At 49.2% G+C, this 13628-nt stretch overlaps 1 protein-coding gene across 4 annotated transcripts in view; it reads right to left on the minus strand.

The window, feature by feature from the left end:
- Positions 1 to 2685: 2685 nt before the first annotated feature.
- The window catches only part of TUFT1 (tuftelin 1), a 48342-nt gene continuing 37399 nt past the window's right edge, over positions 2686 to 13628 (minus strand). For 3 of the 4 annotated variants that reach the window (XM_013047953.2, XM_004776703.3, XM_004776704.3), the window contains 6 exons: positions 10122 to 10250; positions 9410 to 9504; positions 7094 to 7199; positions 5554 to 5637; positions 4878 to 4978; positions 2686 to 4273 (listed from right to left, as the gene is read on the minus strand). In XM_013047953.2, coding sequence (XP_012903407.1) covers positions 4207 to 4273; positions 4878 to 4978; positions 5554 to 5637; positions 7094 to 7199; positions 9410 to 9504; positions 10122 to 10250 — 582 coding nt within the window. In that variant the 3' untranslated portion in view covers positions 2686 to 4206. The remainder of the gene's footprint in view (positions 4274 to 4877; positions 4979 to 5553; positions 5638 to 7093; positions 7200 to 9409; positions 9505 to 10121; positions 10251 to 13628) is intronic. The other variant, XM_013047952.2, reaches the window with a different exon arrangement.

Raw genomic sequence — 13628 nt, forward strand, 5'->3', positions numbered from 1 at the left:
GCCTTCAGCCTAGGAACTATTTAGGTCTCCAGCTTTGAGTTTCAAGGCCATGGTGCTCAGAACTGGGAAGACAGGACATACTTTCTCCTTGTAAAGCCAGAGTGCTAAATCGAAGCACAGAAAAGAGGCCAAGGGCCCTAGGCTAACATCTGCTGTTGGGTCAGAGCCTGAACAAGCTCAGGCCCAAGCTCTGTGATGCTTGACTCTGAGGAATGAGGGAACCCAGGGGATTGTTAAAAGCCCCACAGAAAACAGCAACACATCCTGAAGAGCTCATTAAAGAGGAGAGGCCGCTTTAGTTCCCCAAGGGACACTGCCCTCCTTGGTCAGATTAAGTTGTTTCAAGCCATATCTTATCAAGAGCATCTTTACAGAGTAAATCTTGGAACACTTCATAGTGAAAGATTCTTTTAAATAGAGATGAAGATACGCAAACCAACTTTGGGCTTTATATTCATTCATTCATTCATTCATTCATTCATTTATTTATTTATTTGACAGACAGAGATCACAAGCAGGCAGAGAGGCAGGTGGGGGCAGGGAGGAAGCAGGCTCCCTGCTGAGCAGAGAGCCTGATGAGGGACTCAATCCCAGGACCCTGAGACCATGACCCGAGTCTAGCTGAAGGCAGAAGCTTAACCCACTAAGCCACCCCGGCGCCCGGGCTTTAGAAATTTAGTTTAAAAAAAAGAAAATTGCCGAGGGGCGCCTGAGTGGCTCTGTCAGTTAAGCTTCCGCCTCTGGCTTAGGTCATAATCCTGGGGTCCTGGGATCGAGCCCCCTAGAGCCTGCTTCTCCCTCTCCTCCCCACTCATGCTCTCTCTATCATTGTCTCTCTCTCTCAAATAAGTAAACAAAATCTTAAAAAAGAGTTGCTGTGGGTGGGGAGATGGGTTAAATAAGTGATGGGGATTAAGAAATGCAGAGCATCCGGTGTTGTATGCAAGTGTTGAATCATTAAATTGCATGTTTGAAACTACTATTACACTGTGTATTAACTGGAACTTAAAAACTAAAAGAAACAAAAATTCCAGAAGTTGCCATGCACCTCTTGGTTGCAATACCATGTCCCTCTTGGGCTTTTTTCTGTTTGCAGAAGGGTACACGTGAAGGGATGTGGGAGCCGAGGAGTGCTCCTGCAAAGCCGCTTTTCCCACGTTGGGGCTGATGCTCCAGGTTTGTAGGAAACTGGTTGCTGATGGCTGCGTGTCCAGGCAGCCCTCAGCACCCAGCTCAAAGAAACAGGCCTTCATGGCAAAGGTCCCGGGCAGGCAGATTCAATCTTCCCTCCACAAAATCATCAGGCAGCACGGAAGAGTTGGCTTACCAGTGACCTAACACAGGCAATAAACAGATTGCTGAAATCAAGGAGCAGCTTGCTCACCACGCCCTTCCTCAGGCTCTGGGCTCCATGTCCTCCTCCCCTCTCTCGCTCTCTATTGGAAAGGTTGCTAAGACATAAATGACCTTTTGCTTTCACGCAGCTTTGTCTTCCCATTGTTCCTCCTTAGCCTTGGGAGCAAGTCCCTGCTCCTTTTCAATGGTGAGACAAGTAGACAGGGGCAAATATACAGGAAGGCATGGTTTGGTCCCAGGACTTTCCCAGAGCCCCAGTTCTAGTCTCCAGACCACTTCTTTATCTCCAATCCAAGTCTCTGCTCATCCCACCAAACCCTTGAGGCTCTGGGTGAGAGCATCCTTTTCCTGTAAGGCAGTACACTCACTCCTGCCTTCCAGCCTTGCAAGTCTTGGCGCCACAGGCAACCCCACCCGGCTTCCACCCTCTTCATACTCTGTGAACAAGCACAGTCTAGATAGACCCAGGTCAAGCAAGACTGCCAAAGAAAAAAGAGAACCCTGGGCCGTCAAAACGCAGACCTGGGTCTGTAATGGAAGGTTTCCAATGCATTCTGAAACCTGCAGACCTGGGTCTGTAATGGAAGGTTTCCAATGCATTCTGAAACCTGGGGTGTGAATTTGCTAACAAGCAGAAGGGAGAAGAAACATCCTAAGAGAAAAATGTCCACGCTTCCCAGTGAAGGAGTAAGGGGAACGAGAGGGAAGGGGCCAGGGAATAAAGGCAGCTGCATTTCTAGTTTCTTTGGTCTAGGAAAGATTTGTGTAAACTTGGCTATGCCCCAGGGGGCTCTGCAGTCAACTATATTCTTGGCAGAGAGAAAGAAAAAGATCAGTGGACTGACTAATTGAACGATGCCCAGAGAGAGCCAAACGCAGAATGCTTAAACGGCTGCTGTCAGCATTTCCAGAGCGCTAGGCGTTTCAACAAAGGACCTGGAGTGGTTCCCACTTCCTCCCATGTTGATTGGTGAGTCTCTAAGTGAACACAGAATCTCTGCTGTGACCAGTTCTTCTCTCCCATCAAGGAGGACACACATTGGCTAACTGTAGGGCTCCCACAAAGCCACCACCTCAGATAGGGCCATAGTTGGGGGCCATCTCCTACAATGAAGACCCAGCCCACAAAGCTGAGCTGCTTCAGAGGAACGTTCTAACTCCTCTGAAAGCCACAGTCCTTTAGCGTTTGGGCTGCTTGGCCCATACCTTCCAGATGTGGACAACAGGCGGCCCAGCTTCAATAGGCACTAAAATCATGTTTTTTCATCCTCCCAGAAAAGTTGGGGGTGGTGGAGTAGGGCAGGGGAATAGGCCAGCTTCTCAAAGAGACACATTTAACATATTTTATTAAGTTTGCCATATAAAGACTATGCCACAGGAAAAAATCATCAGAACTGAGAGGGCCCATGGAAATTATCCGGACCCCCTCGTTTTACAAATGAGGAAAGTGAACGAGAATACCAGCATGGCACTCTGGACCCCAGCCTGTCCACCCAGTCCCAGCACACGGGCTTCTGGTTTCGAGCCAAAGAGGACCTAAAGACTTAACCCATGTTGACTTTGAATGTTTCTGTGCCCTACAGCAGTACCAGTACAGTAGTACCACATTCTGATGCATATCTCCTCCTTGAGGCTGCAGGAAGAGCCCTAAAGAAAACACGATGAGTGTCAGGGTCGTTCAGAGCCAGGGAAACAGATGGATTGTGGAGCAGAGGGTGCAGAGGGCTGAGGGGAAGAGCTCAATCCCTCCCCAAGAATCCTGATCACCCTTTTCCCTCAAACAACACACACTCAGACCCCAAAGCCTCAGGACAAATATGCTTGCCGCCCTGAGGCTCAGATCAGGTTTGAAGGAGGAAGGGAAAGAAGCAGATAGAAGGAAAAGAGAAAGATTTACTTCTGAAATCAACAAGTCCAGTGGGAACACATTTTTCCCAGCATGGAGCAAATCCAAACACCACAAGAGAAGGCTATAAAACTCCAGTATTAAATCAATCGTGAGATGTAAGGGAAAACACCAATAACTTAGCAAAATAAATACAATGAGAGTTTCACTGAGATCAATGTAACCCAGTGAAAACAGTTTTTAGCTCTTGAGTCAAAAAGACTGAGGTGTACCTTGCACTGCATCTTAGGGGAAAACCCTAAGAGATGCTGGGAGTCTCCCCAGCAGAGAGAAGTCACACATTACTCCCTGTGGCCCCACAGAACCTTTCCACTAAAAGCTACTCGCGGAATGTACATTTCCTTCTCCCAGGAAGACAAGGTTGGCCAGTCAAAGCTGCAGCTCACTGACTCTGCCCCAGGCCATGACAGGTCGCTCTGGGTCTGTCTGTAGGAGGCCCGGGTAGGCAAGGGCTGAGGGCAGAGTGAGTGGAAAAACAAACAATGAGTTGTGAAGAACTGAGCTGTGTTTGTGGAGGGAACTTCATTCCCCCTTCCCCGGATACCCTCCCCTCGCTGTAGACCTTGGTGCCTCCAGCTTCTCTGGGTGAGGGAAATCTTGCCACCTCTCCCGACCCAGTGAGGGCCTGGATCCTGGGGCAGCTGAACTCCAGCCTACAAGAGAAGGGCGGCTCTACTACAGAGAAAACTAGTAACTATAGGAATAAGGATACTGCCCTGGCTCTCGCTGGTGGGTGAACGTCCTCCAGGGCTGCAGTGTCCAGAAGGGGTGTGCATCCTCTGTCTGCCCAGCACACAGGGGGCAGGAGCTTGGAAACAGTGGGACACATGGACCCCCAGCCCAGGGATCAGTCAGGAAGTCAAAGTCGGGGCGAGCAGCCTACAGGGGCGGCGGCTTCTCCGCAGGTGAGAAGCAGCGGCAACAGCAGCATCCAGCTCTTCTGCTCATGTTTCCACCACTCGAATAAGAGGCATGGGCTTATTAGGGCTGGGGGGCTTGGATATCCTCACGCTGAAAGAAAATGGCAAACTCTGAGTGCTGCTTGTCGCCTGCCCCACACACAGCCACCTCCCATGTCTGAACCCCCACCCGGCCCTGGGTTCCACACGTCAGTGCCAGCTGAGTTCTTGGTTCTCAGACTTCGGAACTGTAACTGTCAGCAGCGTCTAAGAGAAGAGAAGGGGGGGCGGGTGCTGCTATCTGAGGAATAGGGGTGGCGGAAAAACAGGGAGCAGTTCAACAGCTGAGAAGCGGGTCTAGCTGTGATTCTTGATGTTTTTCAAAATCTGGGACCTTTCTGTGAGTCTCTTGGGAAAAAAAAGGGCCTCTCTCTAGAAATACACACTTTGCTACACCTTGATTGTCACAAACAATTTCAGGGGGTCCATCTGCATCCAGAGGCTGTTTTGTGAGCCTCCCTGGGGCTATGCTACCAGGCTCTACTCCTGGTTAGAAAATGGTTCAGGTGGAGAACAGGTCAGATTAGACACTGAGAGCAGAAACAGGATTTAAAAGAGCCTTGTCCTTGGCCTCAACACTAAAGCTTTCCTTCCCACAGCTCTGTCCCTCCTCCCATACTCCTCACCCGGGCCCCACCATGGGCACTCCCACTCACTTGCCCAGGTTTTCGGTCTTGGTCCAGGTCTGGGTGCTAAAGTGGCCATGACTGATCTGCTTTTCTATCAGGTGTTCCATCCGGTCATGCATCTCTAAATTCTGTAATACAGGTTGTGGGGTCAGAGTCGGCCAGCTGTGACATTGTCTCTGCACCTCTGTCTGTGCTGCGGTCCCCACTACCCCTGCCATGCATGCCACCACCAGGGTACCCTCCCCTCTTCCCTCATCTTCACCATGCCTGACCACCCTCTTCCTCCAGCTCTCACTCCTGCTTCCTCCCTTCGAGAATTCTGTGCGACACTGATCGTTCCCTGCTGTCCTCCCCAACTTTCAGGAAAGGGGGGAATTAGACTAAGAACTCACGAGCTGAACGAGGCCACCACCTTAGCCGTGGAGAACACAAGACCCCCTCCTAAGGAATGCCTCCCCATTCACAGCCCAGCTCGTGGTCTCCTCTTTTGCTAAACTCATGACACGGGATGATGGGCCCCCTTAGAGTGGGGACAGGTTTCATCACCGTAACTCCCTGAAGGGTTCCAGAAAGCACTGACTCCATAACAATGATCCCAGATGCTCATTTCAGAGCAGCAGCCAGGCAGAATCTCTCTCCCTCCCTATGTACGGTCCTGTCTTCAAGAGCCTGCTCCCTTCCCAGGACTGCCCAGTACACACACCTCTGCTTCTAGGTAGGCGATTTTCTCCTTAAGCTCCTGGATAGTGCTGTCCTTTGACTGGACCACAGTTTTTGAATTCTGGAGCTGCAAAGATGTGGGAGAAAATAGGGTTCATTTTAAAATGACTCAGTATATGCTTGTCAAACCTCCCCCTGCTGCTGGGGAGCCAGAAGCAAAAGGCAGACTTTTGTACCTCTTACATGACTTCCTTAGCTTTTCGAGAAAAGCCTCCTTTCAGTCCATATTGAGCTCTTGATTATCCCAGGTGTGAGGGGAAGGGTGGTGAGAACACCACCCTGACGATCCAAAATCAGGGATGGCTTAAAACCCATTCCATTTAATGTTGAGAAATACACATTGTTCATTTATTCATTCAAGAAGTCACTGTCGGGGGGGTGCCTGGGTGGCTCAGTGGGTTAAGCTGCTGCCTTCAGATCAGGTCATGATCCCAGGGTCCTGGGATCGAGCCCCACATCGGGCTCTCTGCTCAACAGGGAGCTTGCTTCCCTTCCTCTCCCTCTGCCTGTCTCTCTCTCAAATAAATAAATAAAATATTAAAAAAAAAAAAAAAAGTAACTGTCAGGGCACCTGGGTGGCTCAGTTGGTTAGGCATCTGCCTTTGGGTCCTGGGATACAGCCCCACATAGAACTCCCTTCTCAGCGGGGACCCTGTTTCTCCCTCTCCCTCTATGCATCCCCTACACTTGTACTCCCTCTCTCTAAAATAAATAAAAATCTAAAAAAAAAAAAAAGAAAAAAAAGAACTATCTCTTGAGTGCTTACTATGAGACAGGCTCTGTTCTAGACACCAGGAAACAGCAGGGAGCAAGATAGAAAAATCCTAGTCCTTGTGGAGCTGACAGGCAGCAAATATGCCCTCCCAGTTAGGGTGTTCTAAATTCTGAAAGAATTCTAAATTCTAAATTCAGAATTCTAAATTCTGAAGACTATTCTGCAAAACACCATATCCTGAGTTTGGTAGGGGAAGGCAGAAAATCTGCTGTGAGGGTCAAAGGTTGATAATCTGCACCCAGATAAGTGACTTTATTGTGACTTCATTATTCATTTACCAGTGTTCTTCAACGTTTAAGAGAGACTAACCTTTTCCTTCCTTCCCAGCAGAAGGCAGATGATTAAAGTCAAAGGGGAAAGACAGGAGAAAAGCAAATACCAATCACTCAAATCTAGTAACTGGTAGCCATAAATGTTTTTCTTGGTTTTTTTTTCCTTTGTTCTTTATTTTAATTTTTATTTACTTGAGAGAGAGCAAGAGAAATTCAGAGAATGAGTCAGGGGGAGCAGGGAGCCTAACTTGTGACTCCATTCCCGGACCCTGGAATCAAGACCTGTGCTGAAGGCAGACGCATAACCAACTGAGCCACCCAGGTGCCGCATAAATGTGTTAATATAAGAACTATAAGCCAAGCTCCCCAGGAGCATGAACAGCAAAGGCATAGACTTGACAGGAAAACAGGGCCGGGCCCCACATGGCGACTTCCCGAGGGGGTGGGTGGCATGGGGTGACGTGGGCACAGCTTACCTGCTCTATCATTTGCCTCACTTTCCGCTGCTGGCTCTTCAGCATGTCATCCAAGTGGTGGATCTTCTCCCGCAGCCCGGCCACTTCCTTTTCCAGGTTGGCAGCCCTGGGGAGGAAGAACAGAAAGCTGAGGCGAGGAGGGGAAAGATGCACTTCTCTACCCAGTCACAGAAAGAACCTGGGGCTTGGGGGGTATCCATGACCATGATCCTCTCTGCCTGATGCCCCAGTGGTCTGCCACAAGGAGGAGTTGCTTGGGACACCTTGGAACAGTGCGGTGGAAGCCTCGCTAGAGGTCAGCTAGACTGAACAAGGGAACTGCCACTCAGAGAGGTAAGAATGGATAAGTCATTCTGGAAAGTTCTAGAAGGTACAACTAGATCCGACAGGTTGATGTCCAGGGAAGCAGTCCTCATGCTAACACAGGACAGCATTCAAGCTGTCCGAACATGCCCTGCCTCAGGTGTGATGAGCTCCTCATTCCTGGAGAGATTTGAGTGGGAGCTGGGAGTATGATACCCAATGCCATCAAGCTGTTGGAGAGGACTCTGTGTCAAGAGGGAGATAAGATTCAAGTGTGTTCCTAAATCTCCTGATTTCCAGAGACTGCTATATTCTCTGCATCTTCTCAACTGGGCCAAGATCCCCAGAGGTCCAGCGACCAGGCAGGGTGTCCAGGAGTTCAGACTGCTAGTACCCATCTCTCTCCGCTCCTGCCTGAGGCAGCAGGAGGGCAGGGCTCCTGGTGAGGTTGGGGGTGGAGTATAATGCACTCTGAACCCCGACATCCTCCCTAAGCCTCACACAGTCTGAGTGTCCACCATCAACTCTCCAGTGCCCTACTGACCAGTCTCCTTTTACTAAGAAGACTAACATTTTTGGTGCATAGCCATTTCGTGCCATTCCCAAGCCTCAGTTTTGGATTATCTGGGTCTTTTCTGTTTCTCCTGATGCTTCCTCTCAGTCACCTGCCCATAAGCACCACTGCTGGGAAAGAAGGAGTGCTGAGTAATTTAAAACAATTCCGTGATGACATTGAGCCCAAAAGGAGGCTACGATACAATGTCTCCATTTCCCATGCCTAGACTGAGGTTATCCCGAAGGAGGGAAGATACTCCCCACTGACTGTGGGGTCCAAGCGGGCAAGGATCATGTCTGTAGGGGCGCCTGGGTGGCTCAGTTCATTAAGCATCTATCTGCCTTTGGCTCAGGTCATGATCCTAGGACCATAGGATGGAGCCCCACATCGGGCTCCCTGCTGTTTAGGAGGCTGCCATCTTGGGGGAGTTCATTTTCCATGGAGTAGGAGGTTTCTGTGTGCTCTTTGGCAGCACACAGAAACTTCCCAGCCTCACCCAGCCACCTGGACAGAGAGCTTGGCCCTGCATTATCCAGGCCCACCTGGTGGCTATGGCTGCTGTTCATGCTCCTAGGGAGCCGGTTTCTCCCACTCCCCCTGTTTGTGCGGCTCTCTCATGCGATAGCTCTGTCAAATACATAAATAAAATCTTTAAAACAAAAAAGAAAAAAGATCATGTCTGTTCATCTTGAAATGCCTTAGAAGGCCCTCCAGGTGATGTCTGTTGAATTTAAAAAAATCCAACTCACACTATGGAGAACAGACCCAAGATGCTGTTAACTTTGATTTACCATTTGCGGTCTTACTTATTAGTTGCCAGCAGCATGAAAAATTTCCAAATCCTTAAAGGTCCAAAATGGCCCGTTCTTTGCTCCATAAGCTTCACTGGTAGGGCCTGGGATCTCTTATCAGAGGGAATCTGTGAACATCTTGGAGCAGAAAGCATCCCAGCGACCCCTGGTTCTCAGCTGGAGTAGCTTCAAGGGACAGGAAGTTCTGAATCTCTTCATGAAGATACTTATTGTATTTTTTGAAGCATGACTTGTGAGGAAGTTTTTGATTTGCCCTCAAATAATTTCCAGTTGGCCTTTGTTTTGAGGGGCGGAAACTATGGTGCAATACTACCACATGCGCGTCCCGTATGACAGCCTGTAGAATGATGTGCCAGAACAGCAGGAACTTCACCAGCTCCCACTTGACCTTGGCGCTAACACCATGGAAGCCTTTACTTTAGGCTCCTACTCTGTGGAAAATGAACTCCCCCAAGATGGCAGCCTCCCAAACAGTATCTCCCTGGGCAGGGCCCCACCCAGAGGAGCCACACCGTGACTCAGAGCTGGAAGATCTGACATCAGCTCCAGCTTCCTCCCCAGGCCAGGCTGCCACAGAGCTGCAGGCTGCATGGCGCGCCCTCCCCTCCCTGCACCCCAGCTTCCCCGGGGAACATGGGCCCTTACTTTTCTCGCTCTGTTTGACAGTCAGTGTTCTTGCTCCGAAGTTCCTCCAGGGCTGTTTCTCCCTCCCTGACCTTCACCAATAAGGCCTGATGCTCCTGGATGGGCCAAAGGGAAGAAAACCTAGGATAAGGAGGTAGCAATGGTTTCTGTGTTTGGGGTGATAGGGGCCTGAGGGCTGGGGCTCAGCCCCTATTGGGTCTGGGATAGCTGCCAAAGAGCAGCAGGCCAAGCTGGTTTGCTGAGGCACCCTCCCCTGTCAGGGATAACTCTTCCCACCCTCAGCACACAGAAACTTCCCAGCCTCACCCAGCTACCTGGACAGAGAGCTTGGCCCTGTGTTATCCAGGCCCACCTGGTGGCTATGGCTGCCGGTCCCTGGGAAACCAGGCCCTGTGGCTCCTTAAGAGCAGTCCCGTCTTTTCTTTTTTTCTTTTCTTTTCACAAGCCCATAAAGGGCAGCTCTATAAGAACCCAAATGAAGTGGAAATGGGTTCAACTCTAGTTAGCAAGGGCTGAGCTTAGCAGAGAGAAAGACCTCTTGTTCCTTAAAGGCTAAAAGGTTCTCGAAAGTATTTGCTGAGGAAGCAGTGAAGTGTGTTTTACTGGTACTGTTCATAAAAGCAGACTACAGTGGTCTCAGTTATTCCCAGGACCACCCCCTCCTTCCCCCAGCGCAGGAGTTAGGCCCTGAAGGCAGGACTCCAACTATTACCGCCTGCATGCCTCGCAGGCGCTTCTGGAGCTCTCCGACATCAGCCTCCTTCTGCTCCACTCGGTCCTCTGCTCTCTGAAGGGCCACTTGACTCTGTTCTGCTTCTCTCTGGTACCGGCTGAGTGTGACCTAAGACAGGACGCAGATGGGTGAAGGGAATGGAGGGGAAAGAGCAAACGTGGATAAAAACCTTAGGAAAGAACCCAGGATCCAGGGCCCAGGGCGCAGCGATAGGGGAAGGGAGGCACCCCCCTCTTTCCCATTCATGATTCTAGGATGACTTGGGAAACCAGCAGGTATCTTCACTTCCAGGGTTCACTGGCACATACTTGATCAAGCTGTTATTTTTTTTTAAATTTTTAAAGATTTATTTATCTATTTGAGAGAGAACATGCAAGGGGTAGGGGTGTGGGGAGGGGCAGAAGGAGAGGGAGAGAGAGTCTTAAGCAGACTTTACACTGAGTATAGAGCTGGACACCAGGCTCGATCTCATGACCCTGAGATCACGACCTGAGCTGAAACCAAGTCAGACACTTAACTGACTGCACCACCCAGGCCCCCTGATCCAGCTCTACTTTAGAGTGACATTTGGAACCCATTAGCACTTTCCAGATGGTGGACTTTGTCAATATCTGCTCTGCCCCAGCCCCCAGTTGGCCAGTGCCACCCAAGATTAACCCAGGGCTGTGACTTTCCTATAAATGCAAACACAAAGAATCCAGGGGAGCATATCTCCACGTCCTTCCTTCTTTGTTCCCACTCTTCCTCACCCTCACATCAAGCAATACTGCAGCCTGCATAACAAGGACAAAACAGCACCTAGAAGGGCCCCAGGAAGAATTGTTCCATTTCCAAGATGACAGCCAATTTGGAAGAGAAAGAAGCAGAATTTTAGAATGAAAAATTAAGGAAGAACTTGCCTCCCTTCCTCCCGCATGCCAACATCAGGTCTCAGCTTAGATATCCTTTCTTCCAGAAGCCTCCATGCCCAGTGAGTAGTCCTTCCATTGTGTGGCCTTCCTTCTTAGAGCACTGAGGGGATTTTGCCCAGTCACTTGTGTGCACGCCCCAGTGGGCCATCGGCAAGAACCATTATATTTCCAGAGCTCAGCCCAGTACCTAGCACACAGTTACTGCTCGCTAATGTCATGAGAAGAATTGGTACTCATCTAGTCTAATCCTCTCCTTTCGCAACTAAAGGTCAACTGATTTACCCAAAGTACAAAGCTAGGGAATAACAGAGCCAATGCTAGAACACAATGACTTCATTATTCATCTCAGTTCTTCCCAGATACCCCACACTGACTCCCCAGTCAGTTGCTACAGAAGAATCCATATAACCACTCAAAAGTCCACGCAGCCCTGGGAAAACAGAACACCAAAGTCACCAGTTTGTCTGACCCCTCCCAAAGTCAGACTCAGGGAAGAGAAAGCAAAGCCCAGGAGGACATGTGATGAGACACATCCATGCTGTACACCAGCCCTGTGCAGAGCCAACTCTCTGTGAACCTTTCCTGACAGCAGGCTGCTGCTGGTGGAACAGAAAATCCATGCCCACTGGCAGGTTGTTCTCACGGTAACTAACAATCTTGCCCTTGCTACCGCCTTTATAGAAACGTAGATCAGAGAGTTTCATTCACTAGAAAGACAGAGAAAAGCCTCCAAAGGTCCCTTTTTAGCCTGGAACAGGCTAGCCCCATGGACAGGAACATAAAAACAAAAGCTCTCACTTCTGTACCTAACATTGCACGCAGGTTGGTGTGTCCTCAGAGCACAGCGTTAATGGGTCATGGGCTGATCCTCACACTCTGCTGCGGGATCACAAAGGAAAAAACATACTCCTCTGCCACATTTGTCCCTGTTGCTCCAGTCAGCAATGCCTGGAAGGAGCCTCTGAATCCTGAGAGGGTGTGCCAACCTACCCCAACAGCAGAAACAGCACCTCTGACTGCAGACAGGCTGCTTATTAAGGCCAGCCCCTTCTGGGAAACTGGGGGCAGGTGGCTACAGCGGTCTGGGACCTTCTGGTCTTAGGGTTTCACTCTGGACCCTTTTGGTCAAGCACTGAAACCCAGAGCTAGCAGACCCCCCACCCCCACAGATGGCCCAAACCAACAAGTGCTTCATAACACCCCTCAGTGTAGAAATTTCTTCCCAGGGCACCTGGGTGGCTCAGTGGTGTAAGCATCTGCCTTCAGCTCAGGTCATGATCCCAGGGGTCTGGGATCGAGCACTGCATTGGGCTCCTTGCTTGGCAAAAAGCCTGCTTCTCCCTCTCCCCCTGCTTGTGTCCCCTCTCTTGCTGTGTGTCTCTCTGTCATTAAATAAGTAAAATCTTTACCCCCCCCCAAAAAAAAATTCTTTCCAAAATTCAGAGTCTGGTCAGTGCTAAAGCCTCAGCATCCCTTCCTCCTGATGTGTACCAAGAAGGTAGGGAACAGCTGATCACCAAAATGATCCATTGTCAACCCACTTATCCAAATTGTGGGTTCTGAAACAGATGCGGCAAACTCCTTTACTGCACAACTACTTTGTTCCAAGAACAAACTCGTCACAGTATCACGTGAAGTCCAAACTATTTAGGATAGCAAAACCCGCTTAACTAAATTGATCACTAAGAAAAATACAGGGTTATCTTATGTTTCTAAAATCCTTCGGAGCAATATATATATGTACGTGTCTTACCTCTCAATTCACAGACCACACTTGTATACTTAAAACGACCCCTTTTTACATTATTTGGAACTGATACTTAGGTTAAATTACTTGCTCAAATAACAGATCATCTCTAAAGGCAATTGATTAGCCCTCTGCCTTCTCCTGCCCCCTCAATATCCCTCTTAAAAATTCTCTCTCTTAGTCTCACAGAAGAGAAGCATTCGGTCTTCTTCCTACCACCAGCTCCTGGCATGCCTGGGCAGGGCACAGCCTATCATTACACATTTATGACACAGAAATTCTTTATATGTGGATGAACAATAGCAGATAACAGATGGCTAATCTCATGCAAAAGCCTAGTATCTTTCCAGTGTACCTCATTTTATACTCAAAGAATTTTCTGGAAAGTATGGCAGACCTCACACACTTTTAAATTGTGGGGGGCTTTCACTCTCAACAGACTTTTGTACTTTTTAAATCTTCCATAATAATTAGTATTGCTTTTGTAACAATAATTGAAATACTCATTCCAAATCACAAAGCTCTGTAAGACTTGACTTCAGGAAGTCCTCTGACTCCATGGACACAGATTTTTCTATAGCCATACTGTTCCACCCACTTATCCAGTCCACATTTAAGAGGTACCCACCTTACGTCAGATGTTATGCCAGACATGGGTGACCTTGACAGCAACAGTCCCTGCCTGTGAGCTGCCTAGAGCCCAGTAATTCTTACTGTGGTAAGAGTAACGGCCCCTGAGTTACCCGCTATCCCAGACCAGCACTACCACTCAACTTCAGCAGAGAAACAAGTGCCAACCTTTAAACCATGGACTCGACTTGAACAGCA

The sequence above is a fragment of the Mustela putorius genome, unplaced genomic scaffold, assembly GCF_011764305.1.
Source record: "Mustela putorius furo isolate JIRA1106 unplaced genomic scaffold, ASM1176430v1.1 tig00000695_pilon_pilon_pilon, whole genome shotgun sequence".
Taxonomy (NCBI): Eukaryota; Metazoa; Chordata; class Mammalia; order Carnivora; family Mustelidae; genus Mustela; species Mustela putorius.